We start from the raw sequence: 26588 nt of genomic DNA, 5'->3' as shown, positions 1-26588 counted from the left end.
AAACACACTACTCACAAGATAAAACAGGTTTGGTACACATTAACCTTCGCTCTGCAGTGTATTTTTCACACACCTGGATGAAAAAGATGCTGTTAAATGTGCACAGCAGCACTTCTGCTGTCTGTACCAACAGGATTCTCGCCGCAGAAGGGGTTGTTAGAAGAAAACATTTTGCATGGCTACATCAAGTTTTTAAGTGGTGGTCAAACCCAGCAACATAACTGGATAAAGATCAGCTCTGCGATAGGGCAGCTGCCAGGAGCCCTGGGTTTTTGTTGTTGTTGCTGTGGAGTCTCTCCCTTCTTCTGGCATTAATAAATTAAGGCACCTGCCACACAAATCAGCAGAAATCTGGGCAATCGTTATCACTTCCATGTGGAAATGCTGCCCATCACAGAGGAACAAATGGGGTATGAAGCCTACATGGGACTTTAAAACAAAGGTTCTGTTTGTCAAATTACTAGAGGAGAAGCTGATCTTACTGTTATGGACTTATCCACTTCCAGGTCATATCAATTAGTTACAGCAGGCTCTTGGAGACTGGAACTAATTTACAACACTCTGAACTGGGCTGCCAGCTTCTCCTGCATGTTTCCAGTGAATGCTGAGGCTTCAGACTGGTGCCTGGGACTGCAAAATCACCAGAAACAGAGCTGAATGGTTCCAGGATTAACCCATTTTGCATGAGGCAACAAAGTGCTGACTGTGATAAGACCGGAGGGAAGTACCTCGCACAGAGACTCCAGGATTAAACAAATCTTTGACAGAAGGAAAAGGCTCCAAAAAAAAAAAAAAGCCAAAAAAATGACAAAAATATTGAGTGCCCTGAAAGGAGGTTTGGAAATGTTTTGCTCTCCCTGACAGCTCATTTTGACAGAAATTGATTGCAGTAAGGAATTACAAATCAGATAAGTGGGGAAATTAAATGAGGCTGATTATTATCGTGCCTGATCCACCTATTAGCTGGCATGGAACGTTCAGTGCTTTCACAACACCACTTTCACTCAGGGCTAACAGGTTTAGACCATCCTAAACAAGGTGCACGAGCTGGCTCCTCAGTAAATCACCTTTCAGATTATAAAGATGTGACTTTCATCCTCCCCAGCTACCCTTGCCTAGGTGAGAGTTTGCAAGCAGCCTGTCTGCTGTGAGATGCTCTGGTTCGGGCTGCTTCTGGTAGAAGAAGCTCCAGGCTGGAAGGGACCTCCAAAGCTCATCCAGTCCAACCTCCCTGCAGTCAGCAGAGACATCCTCAATTAGATCAGGTTGCCCAGGGCCTCACTGAGCCTCACCTTGAATATTTCCAGGGAAGGGGCCTCAACCACCTCCCTGGGCAACCTGTTCCAGTGTTCCACTACTCTCATGGTAAAAAACTTGTTCCTAGCATCCAATCTACATCTGCTCTTCTCCAGCTTAAAGCCATGCTCCCTTGTCCTGTCACTGCAGGCCTTTGTAAACAGACTCTCCCCATCCTTCTTGCATCACAGTATCACCCCTTCAAGTACTGGAAGGCTGCTATTAGGTCTCCCTGGAGCCTTCTCTTCTCCAGGCTGAACAACCCCAGCTCCCTCAGCCTGTCCTCATAGCAGAGGTGCTCCTTGATTGTTCTCATGGCACCCAGCACCGTTGGAGGACACTGGAAAGCTTCCCAAAGAACTAGGGAGAGCTGGGACCCTGCTGCCTGTTGGTTTTCTCCCTGGAAGCATGGATCACAGCTGATTCAGCATGACTTCCATAATGAAGAGCAGCAAAGGTCAGGTGAGAGCCTGCAAGGCTCACTCACTGCATCTTCATCCACGTTGAACCAGCTCCGCTGGCACTTGAAATCAGTTGCAGATTGCTCGCCTCAGCCTCTCTTGCAGTGGTAAATGGAGAGAGCTGCTTCCGATACAAGCAAGGCCACTGACCCTTCTGGGGCTTTCACTGGAAAAACCTCTTTGCTTGACAGGCAAAAAAGAGCACTGAGCAGTGTCTTGTGTTAGCTCAAACCAGGCTCTGCCACAGCCCAAGACGAAGCCAAAAAGCGCAGCACACCACACTGAGAACCCTGAAAGCTGAGCAACCAAATCAGAGGGGAGGCTGAGGGGAAACCTCATCACTCTCTACAGCTACCTGAAAGGAGGTTGTGGAGAGGTTGGTGCTGGTCTCTTCTCACAGGTAATTAGTGGTAGAGCAAGAGGGAATGGCCTCAGACTGCATCAGGAGAGGTTTAGACTGGACATGATTTTGCCCTGTAGGAATGGGTGCCATACTATTTACTGTATAAAAGAGATTGGAACTGGCACTTGAAGCCATGGTTTAGTAGTCAGGGAGGTCTTGGGTGACAGGTTGGACTTGATGATCTTTGAGGTCTTTTCCAACCTTATTGATTCTATGATTCTGTGACATGAGGAAAAATTTTTCTTGCAGCAGGAGTGGTCAGGCACTGGAATGTGCTGCCCAGGGAGGTGGTGGAGTCACCAACCCTGGAGGTGTTTAAAGGTGGTTTGGATGTGGTGCTTGGGGATAAGGTTTCAGGGTGAACCTTGCAGAGTAGGGTTATTGGTTGGGCTTGGTGATCCTGAGGGTCTTTTCTGTGATTCTGTGAAATTCATGTGGGCAACACTGGAATTTTCTCTTCCCCCTCCTTTCCCAGCAGCACACAGCATGTGTTTCCTTCTGTAGCAAGCAGGATTTTCACAGGTCCAAACCACAGCAGTGGCTCAAGAAACCCACGCTAAAAATGACACAACTTAGGGCAAGTTTTAAGCACAAAGTTACTGTCAGTAATAGCAGATCTCCAAGCCCCAAACTAACACCCGAAGACAGCAGTGTTTTGAAGCGGATTCAGTGAAGATCTCTGGGTGCTGACACCAATTAGCTGATGGCCCTGTGCAAAGTGCTCCCTGAGCAGATTCTGTCAGCCAAGGATCAAAGCCCTGACACTGATATGCCCTACAGAGCCTTGCTACTGCCTGGAAACAAAGGTTCCACAGGACAGTTCCTACAAGCAGCCAGGGAGGACTCTGAGAGCCCTCTTTACGCTAAGAATTCAGAAAAACAGCTGTTTATGTAGGCCCTATGCAAAAGCCAAGCCAGAGGCTCCCTCTGCTGGACCACAGACAACACGAGGGTAACCTAAACAAAGGTTTTCCCTTCACAGAGTAAGAATCACAGAACGTTAGAGGTTGGAAGGGACCGTGAGAGATCATCTAGTCCAACCTCCCTGCCAGAGCAGCTCCCTGGGGAAGCTAAAAACATCCAACCCCACCCCAGCCCTCTGTCAGTTTTCCCCCTTGCTGTACATAGAATCAGGGAATGGTTTGGGTGGGAAGGGACCTTAAAGCTCATCTAGTTCCAAGTCCCTGCCCTGGGCAGAAACATCTCCTGTATAGCAAGGCAAGAAAACCCTTTCAGCTGTTTGAGCACAAGGGACACACTAACCTAAGCCTGAAAAATATCATTTAAATACATTATATATTTTTATTCTTAACTACTCCCTAAACTGCTGCCCCAAAGCTTTCTCAGCAGTACCCACTGCACTTTCTTCTTGTCTTCATGAAGGTTTCTGATTATCTTCTCACAGGATGGTCTTGAGGTCTCTTCCAACCTTGGTGATTCTGTGATATGATTATGACACCTGCTTGTGTGTCCATAGACTGAAGCCCCCCACCCCCCGCAAAGGACACAGCCAGGGAAGAGCCTGGGCACAGCTCTGAGGCAAGTTGTCTGTACAAGTTTATTTACCATTCCAGTTCCATTTACAAAGTGTCCCATACAAGTTCAGCAGCTTTCAAAGGAGCTCTACCAGAGATACAAAAGTTACTCTCTTCTCTATACACATCACCAGCTTCAGAGTTTATTTCTGTACACAGTTGATTCTATTTAACAAAACATCACTAGTTATATTTTTGGCTCTGAGGATCTCCATCAAGGCAACTTGATCACTTTTTTAATCCCACTGCAATCAAGGAAGTTTATGTTCACGTTTATCCTTCCCTCTCCTTCCATCTGAAGCTCTTCATGGCTTTCAAGGTTTGGCATTCAAATGAGGACTAACACCACCAGACACCAGCAGTTTTAGCAACCAAAGATGGGGGGGGGGGTGGAAATTAAACCATAAAATACAGCTTGAGCAAAACCATCTTGCAACATTTCAGGCAAGGTTTCAACTCTAGATGTGCCTGCTCAGAAGCATGAATAGTGAAATCCTATCTGGCAGTAAGGTTACAGAAGAGCACACACAATTTATTTCACGTGAAATGAACTACAAACACAATCAAACTTCCCAGAAACACCAGCAAGGAAGGAGTGGGGAGCTAGAGCTGCTCAGAACAAATGCTCTGAGGAGAGCTGGAAGGGAGGAGCACATGAAACAAACGTTGCTCGACAAGTAACTTCCAGTTTTAAGCATCTCTTAAACACTTGAGAATAGTACACAGACATACAAAATGTAACTGTTAAAACCTCCTGAAAGGCAGACCTTGAACAAAAACACATCCAAAAGAGAGAAGAAATCCTTTTCCCCAGGAGAGGGCAGGAGATCTACACACACGAGTCACCAACACAAAATCCTGGCCCTGTTGGCACGTGAAGCGATGCTCACAACAGCAGGCTACAAATTCACTGTTCCAAACGCTTGTTTCTTCCTCCCTGTCAAGGAATCCTGCCTAGCTCTTTGCATCATACCACCAGAGAGGTAACATTAATTGTATCAACCAAGCTTTTTAAGTTCAGTTGTTAATCACTTTTTTTAAATGACACTGGAAGTCCATTCAGGAGCTGGAGTGCACAAGCCTGGGGTAAGATCAAGGCCATGGAATGGGCTGTGTGTAGTCAGCACAGGATTATTTATTTAGCATGTGCTTTGCAGCAATCCAGTTTCACCTCCCTGTATCTTAAACCCCTCCAGAGCCCAAAGGTTCACATCAAGGCAACACGCTAAGAAAAACCAACCACACTGGATCCCGAACTGCTGTCAGCCCCTCAGACAGGTAAAGAACTGCCAGGCACAGGCTGAAAGCACCACCACCAATAAAATAAGCCAGCCAAGCCAGCTGAGCTTGGCATCAACACTGAAAGCCTCAGTACTTTAGCTCCAGAGCAAACTCAAGAGGTCCATTTATCACACCACTTGGTTTCCAATCCTGTCATGAGTAACTGAGCATCAAAATGAAGTTCAGCGAGGCAAAGGCACACACAAAAGCAGTTAACCACAGCTGTGGGTAACCTGGTTGCATAGATCCACCAGTAGGGTTGAGTGTGATGTTCAGGAGGAGCCAGAAGGAAAACTAACAATGCAGTCTCCAGCTCCTTCCCCAAGATGTTTGGGTAATAACTGTGAAGGATTATACAAAGAGGGCAGCTGTGAGTCCATGGTTTTGAAACCTCTCCCAAACTCTGCTCCTTACAGGAGGCACATTTAAATGTGCTTCAAAGACACTGCACTGAAAATCCACATCAACAAGTGAAAAGACCACATCTGAAACAAACTGGTTTAGGCTGCCAATGGGAGACAGACAGTTCCACAACATTTTAGGTGGTTGTGTCTATCTTTGCTTTCTTTCTTCCAGTAGCCTTAAATACTTCAGTATGTAACATCCTACTAAACCTTCATCTAAGCAACTCATTCCAAACATGGCTTGAAACTGCTCTGCACTGCCTCTTCCTTTTTGCACAATTCCACTGAAAAAAAATCCTGCTTGCCTAGAAAAAGTGAAGTATTCTTGCTCTTAAATATTGCACTGGAGCATCCTGGTGATCCTGAAGAGCAGTGAATTAAGAACCAATTCCTTGTGATCCTGAACACCAGTGAATTAAGAACCAATTCCTTGTGATCCTGAACACCAGTGAATTAAGAACCAGTTCCTTGTGATCCTGAACACCAGTGAATTAAGAACCAGTTCCTTGTGATCCTGAACACCAGTGAATTAAGAACCAGTTCCCAGTGTTTCACACTTCTCCACACCTCTAACAAGATAAACAAGAAGAATCCCCAGAGAGAGAACATTAACATCACTGTTCATCACTACACATCACAAGGAGGCTCAGCTGCAAATTTCTACGACCATTTACTTCACAACCTCGCCGAGTCTCTGAAGCTACTGAAAGAAGCAGCTGGGAGATTCTCTTGCTGTGCAGAAAGAGATCACTGAAGTTGCAATAGTCTAATGAAAATGTGTTACCTGCACCACCACACCTTGGAAAAGCAAAGCAGCTGCTCTTGATCCAACACAGCACCCTCTGACCCAGCTGGCCTACACTACTCATCCACTTCCCACCTGCTGTACCCTCCAAGGCGGAAGGCTGAGGAGAAGGATCACAAGACTTGTCCCTACTTATAAAAAAAGTGACTAGATAAAAGCAAAGGCAGAAGGAGGAATGGAGAAAAGCAGCTTCAGTTGCTTCCTATAAAGCTTTTTAGCTTGAATCTACAGAAATGGATAGTCCTGATCAGCAGGAACCAGAACCTTGGCAGAACAGTCAGTGACATAAAAGGCTGTACCCCAGGGCACTGAGAAGTAACAGGGAGACACTACAGCACTTGACATTAACCAAGGAGCAAGTTACAGCACTCAACAGAACTGACAAAGAGTTGAAAAATAGATTTTATTCCTCCTGTGCTTAAGGTGGTGACACCAAACAAGTTCCCAGTTGTATGGAAACAGCTTTTGGTAACCCAATTTTTTAACTGAAAGTCCCATTTCAAGACAATTCCTCTAGCTGGAAAAGACTCAAAACCTCAGCCTGAAGTCCACTTCTTCAAGTCCATGGAGTCCACGCTGGCCACCTCTGCTTGTTCCAGGAGTTTGGCTGTGTCAGAAAGTTATCTACAACTATCACCTGAACTGAACACATCAGTTCTCCACCACAAACAGTTCTCAGCATTTAAAAAGAAATCACTTCTTAATTTAAAACATCAATGGCAACCTGCTTCTGCCTCAGCTAGAATGCACCACCACTGCTAGCTGACTCAGAATGTCAACTTGATTTTGTGGGGGAAAAAAAAAACCTCTCAAAAAAATATATATCAACTTCAAAATGTACAGAAAAAGGACATTAGAGAGCTGATATTTTGGGGTCACTTACAATGTATTTTAGAAAGAGTAGCAAGCTTGGAGTGGAGTACCCTAGATTACAAATATTCAGACACCAAAGCCATACTGGATACACTTTCCTAGTGTATTGAAGGGTTAGGTACAGAGAGGGTGCTGTGAAAGCAGGTGGAGAGAGCTGCAGCTCTCTTAGACTTGATCACGTAGGCGGGCCAGTCTCTGAGACAGCTCATCCTGCAGGGTGTAGAGCACAAAGAAATCAGCTGTCAGTAACATGGAAGTTGATCTCTGCACAGCTCTGCAGCAGGCAAGCCATCTCACATCCAGCTGACAGGGCATGATCTCACACAGCATCACAGAATGGGCTGGCTTGGAAGGGACCTCCAAAGGCCATCCAGTCCAAGCCCCCTGCAGTAACCAGGGACATCCTCAACTAGATCAGGTTGCTCAGAGCCCTGTCATGCTTGACCTTGAATATCTCCAGAGATGGGGCCTCAACCACCTCCCTGGGCAACCTGTTCCAGTGTTCCACTACTCTCAAAGTAAAGAACATGTTCCTAACATCCATTACCCCTCATCCTACCACTGGAGGCCTCTGGAAACAGTCCCTCTGCAGCCTTCTTGTAGCCCCCTTCAGATACTGGAAGGCCTCTTCTCCAGGCTGAACAGCTCCTTCAGCCTGCCCTCACAGCAGAGGCAGAAGCCTTAACAAGATTTGCCTCAGCCCCCAAGAACGGTTGTGCCAGGTGAGACCAGAGGTCCATAGTTATCTCCAGTAGTGGGCAGGTAGGAAGGAGTTTCAGGTCACAGCACACAGAGCCAGGGCTGGTTTCGGTTGTTTGTTTTTAATGTCTTATCTTTGTAAGTGCAAATCAGCTCCAACAGGACTACATCCTCATGTGGATGCAGCCTTGGCTGACCAAGGCTGGTCTGTCTTAGGGAGCTGGGTACAAGGTGAAAGTGAACTTCAGAGAATGTGGGATTCTTGGGGCAGTTAAGCTCAGGCTCTGCACAACAACAGGGTGACAAAGGGAAAGCGTTTGCTTTAAAGTCCCTTCAATATATCCCCCTGGAATGGAGAAAGCAACTCACCAAAAGATCTGTGCAAACTCAATGTTAGGAGTTGATTACACACAAGAAAACTCTAAGCTCTTTGCTCACAGCAGAAGTGGAATCCTTTGCACTAACCTCAAAAGACCTTTCACACAAAGGGGAAAAAACCCAAAGGCCTTGGGCTTGCTATGGCAGATGGCTGGACTCACATTCGGGGCAAGCAGAAGAGCCAGCTGTTTGGCACTGTGAAATAACCACGCAAACACATACCTGAAACACCTCAACGTTGTGCATTTACTAAGTAGACAAATGTATTGTTAGAAGCATTTTGATTGCAAGATAGCTTTGACTAATTACTATTTCTTCTGGGGTGTTAAAAGCTGGCTACAATTTAGCAAGCCTGTTTTGACTAAGTGAAGCATCAATTCTCAGACCACAAAACTGAACCTAACATTTACCTGTTCTGCTGAGGCAACACTTGTTCCAACAGAACCTGTCTGTCCTTGAGGTAGTTCCATGTTCAGATCAAGACTGGTAAGAGAAAACCAAACAAAAATCCAAATCAGGCACACATGGTTACATGAAGAAGCACAGTAAGTGACAAGAAAAGGAAACTTATGCCTCACCAAGAAAGCAAGTAAAATACCCTGAAGTACTTCAGTAGAGCCCCAAAAGCTTAAATATGTTATGACAACTTGGGTTGCAACATCCAGCTTGTGAGAGCAGGACTGCAAAAAGGTTTAATGTGGGGTAAGAAAGGAAAGGAGTAAAAGTGTGGGGAAACATGGCCACAATTGCTAATCCCAGAATCCCAGCATGGTGGGGGTTGGAAGAGACCTCTGGAGATCATCCAGTCTAGCCCTCCTGCTAAAGCAGGGTCACCCACAGCAGGCTGCCCAGGATCACAATCTCCAGGCAGATTTGGAATCACCCCAGACAAGGAGAATCCACAACCTCTCTGGGCAGCCTGCTCCAGGGCTCCAGCATCCTCACAGCAAAGATGCTTCATGTTCAGATGGAACCTCCTGGGTTCCAGTTTGTACCTGCTGCCCCTTGTTCTTTCAGTGGCTACCAGTGAAAAGAGATGCTAAAGCAAATCCAAGTGGATAATAAAATGCTTTCCTGACATGACAAGTGACATGATTTCAGGCTTCTCTGCACAACCATCCTGCATCTTGCTATTCACAGCAGCTCTGAGTGAAAACAGAATGAAATAATGGCAACTAAGCTAATTATGAGAATGATGTCCAGAGGTGAAAGGAAAATGTTGATTCCTCTCTGCTTCCAAAAGGCAGACACGTGTGAAACAAGGGGATCTGGCCTTCGGGTTAACCAGAAAGGACTGCTGGAACCCAGATTTACATATCAAGAGATGGTCACTTAAAATGTTACCTACCCTGCTTCATCTGCCATTTCCTGTAGGAGCATATCCACTTGGTTCTGGAGTAAACAAAACAGAACTGATTGTTGCACACTGCAGTTCAGGATAATCTCATTTGTTAAATCTTGAGAGAACAGCAATTAGTTGGAAAAAATTAAATAATTTAACAGTGAATGCCTTCTCCAGAACACTTCAGTGCTTAACCACCAGAGGGCCCTGCAGGAACTCAAACAATGAAGAGCAGAGGCGCTCAGCCTGTTAAAACCCATTAACTGGCCTCTGAAATAATGCTTCCTGCAAAAAACCCCACTCAACTATTTCAGGTGTTGATTATTCTTATAATCAATTCCATAGATTATTAGAGAATAGAATAGAATAGAATAGAATAGAATAGAATAGAATAGAATAGAATAGAATAGAATAGAATAGAATAGAATAGAATAGAATAGAATAGAATAGCATAGCATAGCATAGCATAGCACAGGACCAGACCAGACCAGGTTGGAAGAGACCTTCAAGATCATTGCGTCCAACCTATCATTCACCACCACCTAAACAACTAACCCATGGCACCAAGCACCCTATCAAGTCTCCTCCTGAACACCTCCAGGGATGGTGACTCCACCACCTCCCCGGGCACCCCATTCCAATGGGCAATCACTCTCTCTGTGTAGAACTTCCTCCTCACCTCCAGCCTAAACCTCCCCTGGTGCAGCTTGAGACTGTGTCCTCTTGTTCTGGTGCTGGTTACCTTGGAGAAGAGACCAATCCCCACCTGTCTACAACCTCCCTTAAGGTAGTTGTAGACAGCAAGAAGGTCACCCCTGAGCCTCCTCTTCTCCAGGCTAAGCAAGCCCAGCTCCCTCAGTCTGTCCTGTTTGTGCTCCAAACCCCTCACCAACTTTGTTGCCCTTCTCTGGACACGTTCCAGCAAGTCAACATCCTTCCTAAACTGAAACACTAAAACACTGCTTTGCAGAGGATGGCAAAAAGCTGATCTCCAATAGATCCAGGTCATTGGATTTGGGTTCAGGTTTGTTCATTTTATTGACAAAATCAATTTCTCCCTCAAACCTTGTGCTGGAATCAGATGTTCAGCTCCTTCTGGGCCAGCACCAGGGGACAGGTGCTAGGAATTCTTAACTGTGCTAAACACTGTGTAAAGATTTTCTTCAATAAACATGTGCCCATAAATTGGAAGTAGGTAATGAACAACCTTCCCTTTGCAGACACTACTGAAATGTGGTGGTGACTAATGTACTTCTGTTGGCATCAAAGAGTGGGAACTATTGGCTTCCTCACAGTGTATTTGTGCTTTGACAATGCTGCAGTGTCTCCTGCTTTAGAAGTTCATTAAGAGCTCATCAAAATGCTGCTTATTGAGTAGGAAGGTTAAAGTTCAAGACAGAATGTATGCTGTAAAAGAGATTAAAATACATTTATGTGATCCTCTGTACTTGTGACTGTCATTTGAAATAGACTCTTCACCACAAAGAAGCAGGAAGGGAAAAGGCTCCAGTTGCTGCTGTCTCAGAGGAGGCTGAAGGAAGAGAAGTGGACATTTCCATACAGTTCAGACAGGGATTGTCTTTTAAAGCAGATGGCCTGCTCTTACCTGTGGCGTTGTTAACGTAGTAGTGTTGCTCATTGTGTCCTCCATCTGTTGTGTCTGAACATCCAGAGTTTCAAACTGATGCTCAAATTTATCCATTAGTGCAGAGATCTATTAAAAAAATGAGGAACTGAATCAGTGATCTGCAGATAAATTCCAACTGGCAAAACCAGACTCACACCACAAGGGTGAGCAGGTTCTGGAGAGCAGGAGCTTGTCTCCTTCCCTTCCCAGTGTCAATTTTGAAGCTGATTCAACACTGCAGTCCAAGCAGGTTGGTCAGGGCTGTGTCCAGTCAAGGTCTGACCATCTCCATTTATGATGACATCACAACCACATTGGCCACCTAATCCCAGGATCTACCAACCTCATGACAAAACCTTTCCTCTTGATTGGAATTTCCCTTTGTAAAACGTGCCCATTGCCCTTTTTGCTTTTGATGTGCAGCAAGGCCATTTTTGGTCTTTTCCAACCTTACTGATTCTACAATTTACCTTTTCCAAGTTCATGCTCTTCAGTGTGGCATCCATAGACTTAACTACCCCTGCCATCGACTTCGTTACCTGAAAGAAGGCAAAGGAAATTAGTGTAAAGAAAGAAGAGTAAGCAGTTTCCTACCAAGCTCTCTTATGTCCATCCACAGAGAGCAAGCTCTGGCTGAAGGAGCAGTTCAGCAGTGTACCTTAAACTACTCAAGCTAGAAAGGGCTTCTGGAGACACAGGTCCTAGGAGAGGAGCACTATCTGTCTCCCTAGTAACAAGTGATAGGACAAAAGGAAAAGGCCTCAAGTTGCACCAGGGGAGGTTTAGGTTGGATATTGGAAGACACTTCTTCACTGAAAGGGTTCTCAAACACTGGAACAGGCTCCCCAGGGAGGTGGCAGAATCTCCACCCCTGGAGGTGTTTAGAAGATGCAGGGATGTGGCTGCTATGTTACAGGGTTTAGCACCAGACTTGGCAGAATTAGAGAATGGTTGGACTCAATGATCTTAAAGGTCTTTTTCAACCAAAACAATTCCATGATTCTGTGATCTTTACAAAACAATCTCAAGTGTAAGGAGCAAAACACCCTGAGTAATGCCAGCCAGCAGAAGCCACCAGCTACAAATCACAGCAAGCCATTACAAAAGAGCAGCTGCCAGGAGGGTTCCAGTACCTGATCTACTATCGCCGCCTCCAAAATCCAGACTGAAACTTTTCGGCTCATTACAGACAGAATAAAGTCACTTCTAAGAAGACCAGAGGTCTCATCTTTGCACTGGATCTGTGAACACAGACTGACTTACCTTGCCCATTGTGACTGCAGTCTGAACCCTCGCTGCAACAGCATCTACCCTGGCGCTCATGCGCAGGAAGTTGATGGCTTGGTTCTTCTGGCGGATGGCGTTCTCGGCGTGGATCCGTGCCACCTCCATGTTGCCCTTCTGAATTGCCTGGGGGAAAAAGGACAAGAACAAAGGAAATGCATTTTAATCCCCCCTCAGGCCACTTCACTTCTGAAATAAGCACAAGATCTTTTGTATCAAAAACTCAAAATCTGTCCTTCCTCCCCCAACAGTTCTTGAACTTCATGCTGTGAAGCCCTAACTCCTTTCCAAGGCAGGCTCCCAGCACACACATCAGCTTCCTACTTGTTTGGTTTTACAGAGCTCCAGAAACATTTTCTTGTTCTTAAACATGTTTTCAGCATCAAGACCCAAACACAGATACAGCTGGCACGGTTTTATCTCATGGACAAAAGTACAGACAAGTGAGTTCAGTCTCTTTCCTACTTCAAGGACTCCAAACCTGTTTGGAAGCTGCTCTTCATACACCTTTTTCATACAAAATGACAAACACCAAGATTAAGTATTTTTAGTTTTAATAGTTAAAGGGCAACAAAGCTGGGGAAGGGTCTGGAGAAAAGGTCTTCTGAAGAGCAGCTGAGGGAACTGGGGTTGTTTAGTCTGGAGAAAAGGAGGCTGAGGGGAGAGCTTCCTTCTCACTCTCTACAACTCCCTGAGAGGAAGCTGGAGGGAGGTAGGGGTGTCGGTCTCTTCTTCCTAGTAACAAGTGATAGGACAAAAGGAAACAGCCCCAAACTGCACCAGGGAAGGTGCAAATTGGATATTAGAAGAAGCTTCTTCACTGAAAGGGCTCTCAAACACTGGAACAGGCTGCCCAGAGAAGTGGTTGAATCCTCATCCCTGGGGGTGTTTCAGGCACAGAGATGTGCTGCTGAGGGACATGGTTCAGCCCAGACTTGGTAGACTTCAGTAACGGTTGGACTGGATGATCTTAGAGGCCTTTTCTAACCGAAACAGAGTGACTCTGCACTCTGAGAACAAGTCTCTAACAAAATACACACAGGACAGTCTTCTCAGGAAGCAAATGCCATAAGAGGGCACAGAAGAATGTATCCCCATACTTACTAATGAGCATGAGAGGATTTACAGTCATGTATTTTAAATCACAAGCATACCAGGAAAATGGGAAAGGCACCAGCTGTTTCCCTGCTGTAGTGTGCAAACAAAAGACCCAAGGCACTTGTTCCAGCCTCACTGCTTACCTTCTTGATTTTAGCTTTCTCAGCCTTCTCTTCTTTGTCGCATTTTTTGGAGTTCCTGTTGAGTTCCTTTGCAGCAAACTTCAAGTTAAAGAGGTGCTCTGCAGCGCAAGTTAAGGCTTTGAGAACAGGATCAATCCTTTCACTGCAGTGTCTCACTCTCCCATTTCAGGTGCTACCAAACCTAGAGCACACTGTTTCCCTGTCAGTGAGATTACAACTTGGAAAGGGCTCTTTCAGCAAACCCTTGAGTTGCACACCGTGAGGCCTACCCAGCTGCTCTACAGTTAAAATGCCAGTGGGCTCCAGGTTCTAAAGTGTGAGGCTATAAAAAGTAAGTTCAGATCCCAAACTGCCTCTATTTACCATACACCTCAGACTGAAAACTACAACAAACCAAACCTCCCCCAAGAGGAACTGAAAAGGCCTTCCTCCACCAGCTACTTTCACTCACCCTCCCTGACTCTCGCTGAAGTGAAAATGCAGTTTGCTGACCTGCTCAGGACCTCCCCACCCAAAAAGCAGCCACTGAGGAAGAGCAAGGCAGATGAAGAGGGTAACAGCAAACCGGCTCGGCTGACCATCCCCAGTCACACACTGGGAGGCTGAGCTGCCCTTTGGAGCCACAGCATTATCTTGGGTTTAAATTGCCCCTGCAGCCACAACACAGAGCAGCCTCCCAGGCCTGGGCCATGTGAGCGACTGTGGGGTTCCCAGATGAAAGCTGTCACCTGACTTTTGGGGACAGAATACTCAACCCAGCAAGAGATATTTTCAAGGAGTTCACAGAATCACAGAATCAGTAAGGTTGGAAAAGACCTCAAAGATCATCAAGTCCAACAAGTTCAAGTCCTACTTAAGCTGAGAACTCCAAGATAAAAGTTAGAACGATTGCACTAAGCTGTTACAACAATGTGCTGTAGGAATGACAATTAAAACCTCATCATCTCAAAATACTGTTGATGAAAGCCTCCAACTATTATCAGTCTTTCTCAACCACAACAGAAGTACAAAGCTTTGTGGGCTTCTTTGATGCCACCTTTTGATGTCCCAAAAAGAACACAAAGCAAGTACTAAGATGATTAGCAGATAAGTGGAAGCACAAAACCCTAAACATTATGAGGTACTTGAGGCTTCTTTAATATTTCAAGTACATATATTATTCCAGATAGTTGGTTCAGCTTGGGCTTTTTGTTGCCTTTAAAGCTAGGCCATGCATCTTAGAGCTCTGACAGCAATCTGAAGATACTGAGAAGTCTTTGTGGTCTATTTGTTACCCTATCCTGTAAACACCACAAGCAGGTTACAGGCTGTGCCTCTGCATGTGGGCTACTGATTAAGGTAGCGACCACAAACACTACAATTTCATAGTATCAGTCAGGGTTGGAAGGGACCACAAGGATCATCTAGTTCCAACCCCCCTGCCATGGGCAGGGACACCCCACACTAGTTCAGGCTGGCCAGAGCCTCATCCAGCCTGGGCTTAAACACCTCCAGGGACGGCACCCCAACCACCTCCCTGGACAACCCATTCCAGGGCTTCACCACTCTCATGGGGAAGAACTTCCTCCTCACCTCCAGCCTGAATCTCCCCACCTCCAGCTTCATTCCATTCCCCCTACTCCTATCACTACCTGAGAGCCTGAGAAGCTCCTCCCCAGCCTTCTTCTGCCTGTATTTATATTTCTGTGCTCTATAAACCAGTCACCATCCCTTCCAGCAGCACTAAGTGTCTTGCACTGAGCCACAGATTAATTTACCCAACTGGAAAGCACCATCAAGTCATTCATTGCAGCATACTTCAGGTCAGAGACCAGAAGAACCAGGTACAGCATGACATCACCTATTTACACCAAGCATTTCAGAGCAGCTTATTTTCAACTAACTTCCTCAGTTACTCACTTGAGGCATTAACCTTGGGTAGCAAAACAACTCACCCTGCCATCTCCACAGCTCTTCCTCCCCACAAAGAGCACATCCTTGCTCCTCCCTGGAAGTGCCTTTCTCAGTGTGCCATAACCCAAGTGAAACCCAACTTCCACCAGCAACTGTGACTCACAGTCACCTGCTCCAGCCCTCCCATACCAACCAGCAACGCTGAGCCCTGCCAGTGCCGAGACCTCTGCAGTTGTTCAAGCTTTATTTTTGATCCCTGTATATTAAGTTTTATAAACCAAGGATAAGGGTTTTCTCAGTGTTTAACTTTGGCACCAGGAAACACAGCCCAGTTTGTTCAGCTGACAGTGGTCACTGCTGGGGGAAGCAGCTGACAAGTCAGCCTCAGTGACATCACTCCAGTCCATACCCAGTGCTGGATGCATGGCACGTCAGATGTTCCACTGACCATTTTCACTACTCCATGCTTTTTCTGCCTCAAGAACTGGGTTGCACCAGTTCTGGAAGAGGAGATGCTGCCTTCCTCCTTCTGCTCCCCCAGCTCAGCTTCGCTGATCTTGCCTTGGAAAACGAAACTGAACTTCCATCTCCATCCACACCGGGAGGGCAGTCTGTATCAGAGCCCCTGTCAGTATCACACCCACCACTCAACCACTGCTCCTGCACAAGGCCCCCTGAAGCAAAGCCCCCAGGCTGCCCTGACACCTTCCCCCGATCACTTCGATGAAGAGCTTCGCTTCCTCCTTCCCACCGTACCCCATCGCGCCTCGGGGGCTCCTCCCGGGGCGGAGCAGCCCCACGCCGACCCCACCCTCTCCGGACCAAGCCCCGGGCCCAGAAGCACCAAGTCCCCGCTCGGCCAGGCCCGCATCACAAGCCCCGGCTCCGCGCCGCGGGCTCCCACACAGCCCAGGCCCCGATCCCCACCCCATGGGGCCCGACAGCCGCCGGGCCTCTGCCGCCGGCCCCGGCGCGCCTACAGCGACCGGGAGCGGCCGCGGTACCGAAGCCCGAGGGGCGCGACGGCGGGGACGCACGGACGGGACGCGCATCCCGCGGATACTCTCCATGTTGGACATGGCGGCGGGCGGCTCCGCGGCGCTCGCTCCGGCCGGCCCGGCGGAGGCGAACGGCGAGGAGCGGAGCTGAGGGCCGGCACTGAGCCCCTTCCTCGGTGCTGTGGCGGCTCCGGCTTCCGGCTGCCCCGCCCGGGTGCGCGCAGCCGCCGCGCCTCGGGACGGGAGTGCGCGTGCGCGCGGCGCCGGCGGCCGGTCACGGGGCGGGGGCGGGAGCGCGCGGAGGCCGCGGCTGGGGTCGGCGTCGGGGCCTTGCTCTCGGCCGCCCCTCGGCCTCCGGCTGGGTCAGATCCCTTGCGCTGGGACGGGCAGGATGTACCCCGGCCTGCCGAGCAGGGAGCGCCCGGGCTCGGCCGCCGCTCGGCAGCAGGCCTGGCAGGAGTCTTTGGGGACCACCTAAGGTGTGTCTGGGGCAACTGGAAAAATGACAGGGACAGAATCACAGAACGGTTTGGGTTGGACGGGACTTGGAAGGCCAGCAAGTCCAGCTGGCCTACCATGGGCAGGGACATTGGCAACCACAGCAGTTGCTCAGAGCCCCAGCCAGACCTGCAATGGTTCCTGGGATGGGGCATCTAGCACCTCTGGGCAACCTGGGCCAGTGTGTGGGCAGCCTGAGTGTAAAAAAGGTCACAGGATCACAGAAACATTCAGGTTGGAAAAGACCCTCAGGATCACCAAGTCCAACCCAGAGCCCTACTCCACAAGGTTCACCCCTAAACCATAGCCCCAAGCACCACATCCAAACCACCTTCAAACACATCCAGGGTTGGTGACTCGGCCACCTCACTGGGTGGCACATTCCAGTGCCTGACCATGAGAAAACTTCTTTATGTCCAGTCTAAACTTACCCAGTCACAGCTTGAGGCCATTCCCTCTTGCTTTAATTACCTGTGAGAAGAGACCAGCACCAAGCTCTCCACAACCTCCTTTCAGGTAGCTGTAGAGAGCTGTGAGGTCACCTCTCAAAGCTGCTTCTTCCAGTTTAAAACCATCCTCCCCTGTCCTGTCACAGCAGGCCCTGCTAAAAGAGTCCCTTCTGAGGATATGGTGTTAAGTTTCCTCTTCAAATACAATATTAATGTGAGGTCTTTTTAGTGATAATAAACTTGAAACTTGACAAGCAAATAACAAAATTCCAGTGCTCCAAGGAAATACTGAAAACTTGTACACAGATTTTTCAGTTGCTGCTCTTTCTTGTCTTCCAGGAGCAAAGGAAGCCAGTGGAATGACTTTCCAAAGGAAGCAGAGTGTTATTCCATCAAGTTAATTCAATTAACTCGAAGCCCCACACGATATTTCAATGGATTTTGTGTCCCTTCAGTGAATTCCCCACAGCTTGTCCTACCTGCAGCTGGGATGGTGCAATCTCTGCTCTTTGAGGCTGAACAGAATAGAACTGGACTAAGTTGCAGAATGTTAATACATTGAGTAAAATAGCAGTAACTTGGGAAAAAGAAGAGAATACTGGTTTAACACTCACTGGAGTTACTAGGGAGAACTTCCACTGACTTGCAGTTAATGCAAATGTCCACAGGGATAAGGTTGATATGCTGAAGAACAGAGGCCTTCATCTTCAGAGCACCAAAGATGACCTGTGTGAAACTTTAGTAGTTGATCCTATCACAGTATCACCAAGGTTGGAAGAGACCTCAAAGATCATTGAGTCCAACCTGTCACCACAGACCTCATGACTAGACCATGGCACCAAGTGCCACGTCCAATCCTCTCCTCCTGAACACCTCCAGGGACAGTGGCTCCACCACCTCCCTGGGCAGCACATTCCAAAGGCGAACGACTCCCTCAGTGAAGAACTTTCTCCTCACCTCGAGCCTACACTTCAAGTTTATTCTGAACTGTATTTTTATCATCAAAAAGCTCTGAAATCCTGCACTTTATTGCACACTTTTCAGCACACCTGAGTGGAAGACACCCTACAGAGCGTGCAACATATCTCTTCAGGTCACTTGGAAAACAAAGGTCAAACGTGAGTCACGTTCACTGTGGTATTGCTGGAGAGATCATTTTATGAGCTCGTGACAGATGCTCATTCAGGCTGGATATTAGGAAATATTTCTTCACTGAAAGGGTTCTCAAGCATTGGGATGGGCAGTGCTGGAGTCACCAACCCTTTGGGCGTTCAAAGCAGCCTGTGGGCCTGGCACTTAGGGACATGGTTTAGTGTTGACCCTTCAGTATTGGGTCAAGGGTTGGACTGAATGATCTCGGAGGTCTCTTCCAACCAGATCTATTCTGTGATTCTAGGAGCAGAACATCCAGAAATGACATCCACAAGCACATGGTTAGCTGAAGGGCTTTTTTTCACTCTTCAGATTACTTTGAGAGGATGTATTTCTGAGTGCCTCCAGCTTTTAATTAAATTATACTGGTTTTAGCAGGATGAAGGAAAATGAATACTTTAGTAAAAAGGATAGACATCCTGGTTAGATACAAAATACAGACCATATGTGTTAAAATGTAATTTATTTATTTTTTCCCCTTTGCCTTTTGTTTCTTTAAACAAATGGAGCTCAAGTCTCAACTGTCGGAGTTGCAGACAGCCTGTCAGCCATTTGCTGCCATGGAGGAGCTGGGCTCTGATCTTTTATGATGCTAAAAGACCTCTGGAGTCAATTATTAACTTTCAGCTCACCATAAAATAAAATCTTCCTGTCTGTCACTGCCCCAGAAGAACACTGGGGTGGTTAATAGTCCTCTCACTATCATTCCCAGAAGCACAGCTGCCATCGCTGCTGCTTGACTCGTATCTTGGCCGGCTTGCTGGTGATTGAAGGTGAACCAATTGTGACATCCTATGTCTGAGAAGTGTCATGAGCTTAATTTCTGATAACACTTGACTTGGTCAAAACTGGCAGCTGCTCACTCTGAAAGCTGAAAGTATTGTTACTTGTACCAAACATGATCCGCTCCCTCCGTTCAAACCTTAACTTTTTAATGACCAGGCTTGCACAGAGTCCCAGAATATTACCATGGTGGGGGTTGGAAGGAACATCTGGAGGTCATCTAATCCAACCCCCCTGTTAAAGCAGGTTCACCTAGAGCAGGTTGCCCAGGATCACAATGTCCAGGTGGGTTTGGAATCTCCCTAGAGTGAGATTCCACAACTTCTCTGGGCAGTCTGGGTCAGGGCTTCAGTACCCTCACAGGATTTTCTCCTCATGTTCAGGTAGAACTTCCTGTGTTCCAGTTTACACCCATTGTCCCTTGACTTTTTGCTGGGCATCACTGAAAAGAGCCTGACCCTATCCTCTTGGCTCCACCCTTCTCTGGAGACATTGCTATCCTGGGCAGCCTGCTGTGGGTGATCCTGCTTTAGCAGGGGGGTTGGACTGGACGATCTCCAGAGGTCCCTTCCAACCCTTACCATGCTGGGACTCTAGGATTTTGTGGTCCTGAGACTTTCCTTATCTTCTGGGTGAACAATGTGGGAGTGCTGGCCTGGCAGGCTGGTCCAGGCACAGCAGCCTGAGGAGAGGCAGCTCATTTGCTGCATTTTTAATGTTGTGTTCTGCTGAAGCATCACAGGCAAAGCCCTACCAATAGAATGAGGTGCCTGAGCTGACAGCTTCCTCATTTACCATCTGGGTGCCAAATTCATGTAAGAATAGCCTGTAGACAGGGAATCATGTACTTAAGAGGAGAGGAAGTGTACTAGGGGTGGCAGAAGACACTTCAGAGCAAAACTACTAGCAGTAATTTTTCCAGGTTGTGTCTGAGGAGTCTGAATGCAGAACAATAAAGAATGGTGAATGCTGACTGTTGAAGGTGTGAAATACCTGCTGGTGACAGAGCTGTGGTGAGGAGCAGCTGCACTCTCTCTGTAACATACCTCCTCAGGAGATGGGAAAGGGCACAAATAGTGGTATGTGGTTCTCTGGACCTGATCCACATTGGTAGATGATTCTCAATACCCCAGTGCTGAGAAGCAAGTCTAGTTGTCTGGGGTTTGAAAAACAAAGCTGTGCAGAGATGTAGCAGAGATTTGATGTCTTTAAGAGAGAAACTAGCTGGGAGCAGAACTGCTCTGTGTGAACAATCTAACTGAAATCAGCCTCCTAGAAGCTTGGTTAATAACTCTTATGAGTAACAGTTGCTTAAATGAATAAGGTTTTCCAGGGTCAGAAACAGACACTAGATCATTTGATATCCATGTGGGGTTTTTGTCTGTTTTTCTGTAATATTACTGGAACTCATCAATTAGGACATAATTTGGAGGTGGCATCAACATTAGATAGGAACTATTAGAGTGATCATCAGCTTTGTTAAAAAAAAAATGATTCATTTCAGTGATGTCAAAGAGAAGCAAACCTGACCTAATTATCCACAACAGTGTTGGAGAACAAAGAAGCAAAAGCTGCTCTGCACACGGTGTTTTACCTCAATCAAAGCCGAGACAGTGTAAATCAGCTTCACAGAGCTGACACAGGAGGGAGCCAGCTCAGCTACAACCTCTTCAGTGTTGCTGAGGACATGAGCTAACAGCCAAATGAAAACTGAAATCCCTCCTCCCTTTGACTGCTGAAAAAATATCCTTCTGGTCGTGGGCTCCTCTCTCTTTCCCATTTTCTTGGAAACACAAACCTCCTGCAAAACTGACTGATTACAAACTATGGATGGCAAGCACTCTTCCTTTTCTATTAAGTTGCTGATGGCAGTGGAGATGACTTGGACACTATTTCATATCCTTCACCTAACATCCTGCATGAGTGTTAGATGGGAAGACAATGGAAGGAGGGAAAGGACTTATGTTCAACGAGGCCAAGTGCTATGTCCTGCACTTCCAGGCTTGGGGAAAAGCAGCTGGAAATTGCTCACTGGAAAGGGAGCTGGGAGGGTTGGTCAGCAGCCAGCTGAATATGAGCCAGTGTGTGCCCAGCTGGCCAATAGGTCAACAGCATCCTGGTCTGTGTCAGCAATACCACAGCCAGCAAGAGTAGGGAAGTGATCATCCCCTTTCACTGGGCACTGGTGAGGCAGGACCTTGAACACTGGGTCCAGTTTTGAGCCATTCACTGCAAGAAGGACATTGAGGTGCTGGAGCATGTCCAGAGAAAGGCAACAAAGGTGGTGAGGGGTCTAGAGCACAAGATTTTTGAGGAATGGCTGAGGGAACTGAGGTTGTTTAGCCTGGAGAAAAGGAGGCTAACAGGAGACCCTCTTGCTCTCTACAACTCCCTGGAAGAAGGTTGGAGACAGGTGAGGGATGGTCTCTTCTTCCAAGTAAGAAGCAATAGGACAAGAGGAAATGGCCTCAAGTCATTTAGGTTGGACATTAGGAGCAATTTCTTCACTGGAAGAGTGGTTAAGTCCTGGAATGGGCTGCCCAGGGAATTGGTGTGGTCCTCATGCCTGGACTGATTGAAAAATCATGTAGATGCGGCGCTGAGGGACGTGATTTATTTGTGACCTGACAGTGCTGGGTTAATGGTTGGACTTGTTGATCTTGGAGGACTTTTCCAACCTTAATGAGTCTATGATTCTATGATTTAAGGACCCCCAAGAAATCAGCCTGTGTGTCTCTGGCTTCACTGCTGGCTTCTGCTGATAAGAGCCAGGGGAAATGTCATCAGATACAATCCAGCTGTGAAATCCTTGCAGATGGGAAAGCCTACCAGGGCACCACCGAGAGATGTTCTTCAAATGCTGGGTGTTAGTTCAAGTGAAACCTACCAGGAATGAATCCAGAGGGCTGGGAGGTTGAGCCATTTGAAGAATAAGCTTAACCTGGGATGACACCAGGGGAGGTTTAGGTTGGATATTAGAAGAAACTTCTTCACAGAAAGGGTTCTCAAACACTGGGACAGGCTGCCCAGGGAGGTGGCAGCAAAGTTGGTGAGGGGCTTGGAACACAAGCCCTATGAGGAGAGACTGAGGGAGCTGAGGTTGCTTAGCCTGGAGAAGAGGAGACTCAGGGGTGACCTTATTGCTCTCTACAACTACCTTAAGGGAGGTTGTAGACAGGCAGAGATTGGTCTCTTCTCCTAGGCAAGCAGCACCAGAACAAGAGGACACAGTCTCAGGCTGCACCAGGGGAGGTTTAGGCTGGAGGTTAGGAGGAAGTTCTACACAGAGAGAGTGATTGCCCATTGGAATGGGCTGCCCGAGGAGGTGGTGGAGTCACCATCCCTGGAGGTGATCAGGAGGAGACTTGATAGGGTGCTTGGTCGCATGGTTTAGTTGATTAGTTGGTGGTGGATGATAGGTTGGACACGATGATCTTGAAGGTCTCTTCCAAACTGCTCCTATTCTATTCTATTCTATTCTATTCTATTCTATTCTATTCTATTCTATTCTATTCTACCACCCCTGGAGGTGTGTAAAAGACACAGAGATGTGGTGCTGAGGGTCGTGGTTTAGCATCAGCCTTGCACAATGCTTGGACTCGATGGTCTCGAAGGTCTTTTCCAACCGAGACAATCCTGTGACCCTCTACCACCTGCGAAAAGCAGCAAGCTGTTGACCTTCTAATTTTAAGCAGCAGCGTCTGGAGCAAGGAGCCCGCTTGGTTTCTTGCCTCACGCTCCCACTGATTCAGTCCTTTGGAAAAACCCTTTAAATGGCTGGGTGGTTGCAAATGAAATATTGCCAGCCCAAGGCAGCCGTTACCATGGCAACGGTGTGGCTGTGTCACGAGAGCGGTCGCTGGGAGTGCTTTGCAGTGACTTGGCTGTGTGTCAGCGCGGGCCGTGCCAAGGACTCCGCTCCCCCTTGACTCAAGGCGAGGGAGCTTTCACCCCGAGCTCCTCCTTGCTGAAGGACAGTCGTGCTGCCTTGGACTGCTAAAGGCAACGCTTTAGGTGCCTCCACTCCTTCACCCACCTGTTGATTTTGATCTTAGCTGCAGATGGTGTGGCTGGTTCTCTGGAGCCCTGTTGATTGCAAGGATATTAAACTGCAGAGCAGATTTTGGGGGTTATTGACCTGCTTATTATCAAATCCTATCAGTGTTACAGTGATTAAGAGACAAGCAGCACTACTAGGGAAATAGAATCATAGAATTGTTAGGGTCAGAAGGGACCTCAAGGGTCATCTAGTTCCAACCCCCTTGCCATTTAATAGTTTGATTATTTTCTCCCCCTGATATCACACACAGTATCACACAGTATCACTAAGGTTGGAAGAGACCTCAAAGATCATTGAGTCCAACCTGTCACCACAGACCTCATGACCAGACCATGGCACCAAGTGCCACGTCCAATCCCCTCTTGAACACCTCCAGGGACGGTGACTCCACCGCCTCCCTGGGCAGCACATTCCAATGATGAATGACTCTCTCAGTGAAGAACTTTCTCCTCACCTCCAGCCTAAACTTCCCCTGGTGCAGCTTGACACTGTGTCCTCTTGTTCCAGTGCTGGTTGCTTGGGAGAAGAGACCAACCCCTTCCTGGCTACATCCACCTTTCAGGTAGTTGTAGAGAGCAATGAGGTCACCCCTGAGCCTCCTCTTCTCCAGGCTAAACAACCCCAGCTCCCTCAGCCTCTCCTCATAGAGCTTGTGCTCAATGCATCACTGAATTTTCTTGTCTGACAAAAACACAAAGAAATCTGGAAGACACACATTACCCACTGTTTGTCTTCAGCAACCTGTTAAATATTATGTCTGCTGTGGGTGTAGAGCCACATCAAGATGTTGGCAAAGATTTCAATGAAACATGTATTTTATACATTTAGAAACATTTTCCTTAGAATAAGACACTGAAAGTTGATTAAAATGTGCAAGTTGCCCATTCTCTGCATCCTTCCATTTGGAATTTACTATTTCATGGAGGAGGAAGGTTCCTTCCAACCTAAACCAATCTATGGATATATACTTATCTTCTATATAGCAGGGCAAGCCATATCAACAGCCACTGCTTACAATGCTGATCTTGCAGCACAGAGGAACCTGCAGATAAACAGACCAGAGGCTTTACAGAATCACAAAATCACAGCATGGAAGGGACTCGTGGTCCCAGGACAGAAGTGTGGTGCTGCTTTTCCAGATCAAAAGGTTGGAAGAGGATTGGAAGAAACAAGAACATCTTAAATGTCCAAACTTCCTTGAAAGATCCAGTAAGCAAACCCCTTCTAGTTGCATTTCCACTTTGGTCCAATGTGCTCCCTTGGCACAGTCACCTCTCACTGCAGACTGCTGCAAGAAGATTCAACTTCCCTTCCATCCTTTTTCTCCTAACAGCAGCACGCCTGGTGCCAGGAGTACAAGTGCAGCCAGACTTGGAGAGCATCACAGGTGCAAGGCAGCAGAGGCCCCTCCTTGGGAGATTTTCTCTCTGGGAAGCTGTCCAGGCATGGAAGGGAAGTGGCCCTGCTTTGGCAAGCTCCTACACAACATAAATGCCTTGTATATAACATACTGAAACAAACCCCCTGGGGGCATTCCAGGGCAGGTTGGATGGGGCTCTGAGCAGCCTGATCTAGTTGAAGATGTCACTGCTGACTGCTGGGGGGGTTCAACTAGATGACCTTTAAAGACTGCTTCCAGCCCAACCCACTCTGTGATTCTATGATTCCATGAGAGCACCTGTGTTGTGCAGCTGCCTTGCCTTTGAGCTCTTCCAGTTCAGCTCCATTTTAGGAACTCTGCAGCTGGCCAGAAGCTGTATTTTGAGGACAGAATGAGACATCACTTACAGTGACCTCATGCTAAGACCCTTCAACCTGTTTTATCTAGGAAGAAGCAATAGGGATCATTTTGACATTTGAGTCATGGTGCCTGAATGACCTCCTCTTTGAAATGAAGAAAGCTGTTGACTAATCTCTGAACTATTGGTACAGACCTTCTGCCTCTGTAAAATGAGGTGAGGTTTGCTGTACCCTGTATTTCTGAAAGATGAAGATGCAGTTGTTGGCCTTTCCAGCCAGGAACATTGTAAACAAGTTGGTTTATCTCACTTTGAACCACTCAGAGATTTCCAGTCCTGATTGTTTACTTCTCATTAGGCTGAAATCACTCTTCACAGCCCTGATTTCTGAACACTTTCCTCCTGCTTTTTTCATTTGGATTTTTGATGTGTCCCTTTTAGAGGCTCAGCCATTTCATACTCTTAAGCTACCAACTCTCAATTCTCAAACCTTTTCCAAAAGAAGCAATCTAAAGTCTACCTCTTATTTCCTCCTCTCACCTCTCCTCCTACACAATTTCCATCTCATCACTGATGCAGCAAACATTTATTTTTCCTTAAATTTTATTGAGTTGTGCATTATATGTTACTTCCTCCACAGCACTTTGGAGAAATAAAACTGACAAACTAAGCCGCAGAAGAGGATGAGCTAGAAAAGAAGTGAAAATCTGAGCAAAAATCAGAGTTATTAAACAAGAGTGCTGAAGGGCTACAGGAGAATTCAGCTTCCAGACATGGCAAAATTATGTAGGCTTGCCATTTTAATGCACACATTTACAGGGTGGGGATGGCTTTTAGGACAGGAGTGAGGAAATGAGGTGTTAACCATTCATTACAGAAAATTCTCCCTCTTTCATGGTGTTTCATCTTAGTCTTGCTCTTATTCTTCCATCATGCCCCTTTTCTATCTCTTTTGTCCCCCTTTCCTTAATGCTTTAATGTGCAGGTATAGACCAACACAGCAGTTTGTCACAGGTTGGTTGTTTATAATGAGCTCATCACTACAGCATGTTACCAGTAGTTTGCACAGAATCCCAGAGTCCCAGCATGGTGGCTAAACCAGGGCCACCTGTAGGTTGTCCAGGATTGCAGTGTCCAGGACAGTTTGGAATCTCTCCAGAGGAGACTCCACAACCTCTCTGGACAGCCTGGGCCAGGGCTCTGGCCCCCTCACAGAAAATTCATTTCTCCTCATGCTTAGGTGGAACCTCCTGGGTTCCAGTTTTAGCCTGTTGTCCTGTCACTGGGAACCACTGAAACCTTTCTGGCCCTATCCTCTTACTCCTACCCTTTAGCTATTGATCAGCATTGAGAAGATCCCCTCTCAGGCTGCTCTTCTCCAGGCTAA

General features: G+C 47.1%; 1 protein-coding gene across 1 annotated transcript; it reads right to left on the bottom strand.

Annotated features, from left to right (window-relative positions):
- Window positions 1-6263: 6263 nt before the first annotated feature.
- On the bottom strand, window positions 6264-16746 carry CHMP1B (charged multivesicular body protein 1B). Its single transcript, XM_054169604.1, has 8 exons — window positions 16586-16746; window positions 13630-13727; window positions 12368-12514; window positions 11575-11643; window positions 11084-11191; window positions 9484-9527; window positions 8546-8618; window positions 6264-7268 (listed from the first exon to the last, which is right to left on the bottom strand). The coding sequence occupies exons 1-8, from the start codon at window positions 16599-16601 to the stop codon at window positions 7224-7226; spliced, it is 600 nt and encodes a 199-aa protein (XP_054025579.1). The 5' UTR covers window positions 16602-16746; the 3' UTR covers window positions 6264-7223.
- Window positions 16747-26588: the final 9842 nt, after the last annotated feature.

The sequence above is a fragment of the Dryobates pubescens genome, chromosome 18 (assembly GCF_014839835.1).
Source record: "Dryobates pubescens isolate bDryPub1 chromosome 18, bDryPub1.pri, whole genome shotgun sequence".
Lineage (NCBI taxonomy): Eukaryota > Metazoa > Chordata > Aves > Piciformes > Picidae > Dryobates > Dryobates pubescens.
Note: the sequence above shows the minus strand (reverse complement) of the source record. Positions and strands in the feature narration are given on the sequence as shown.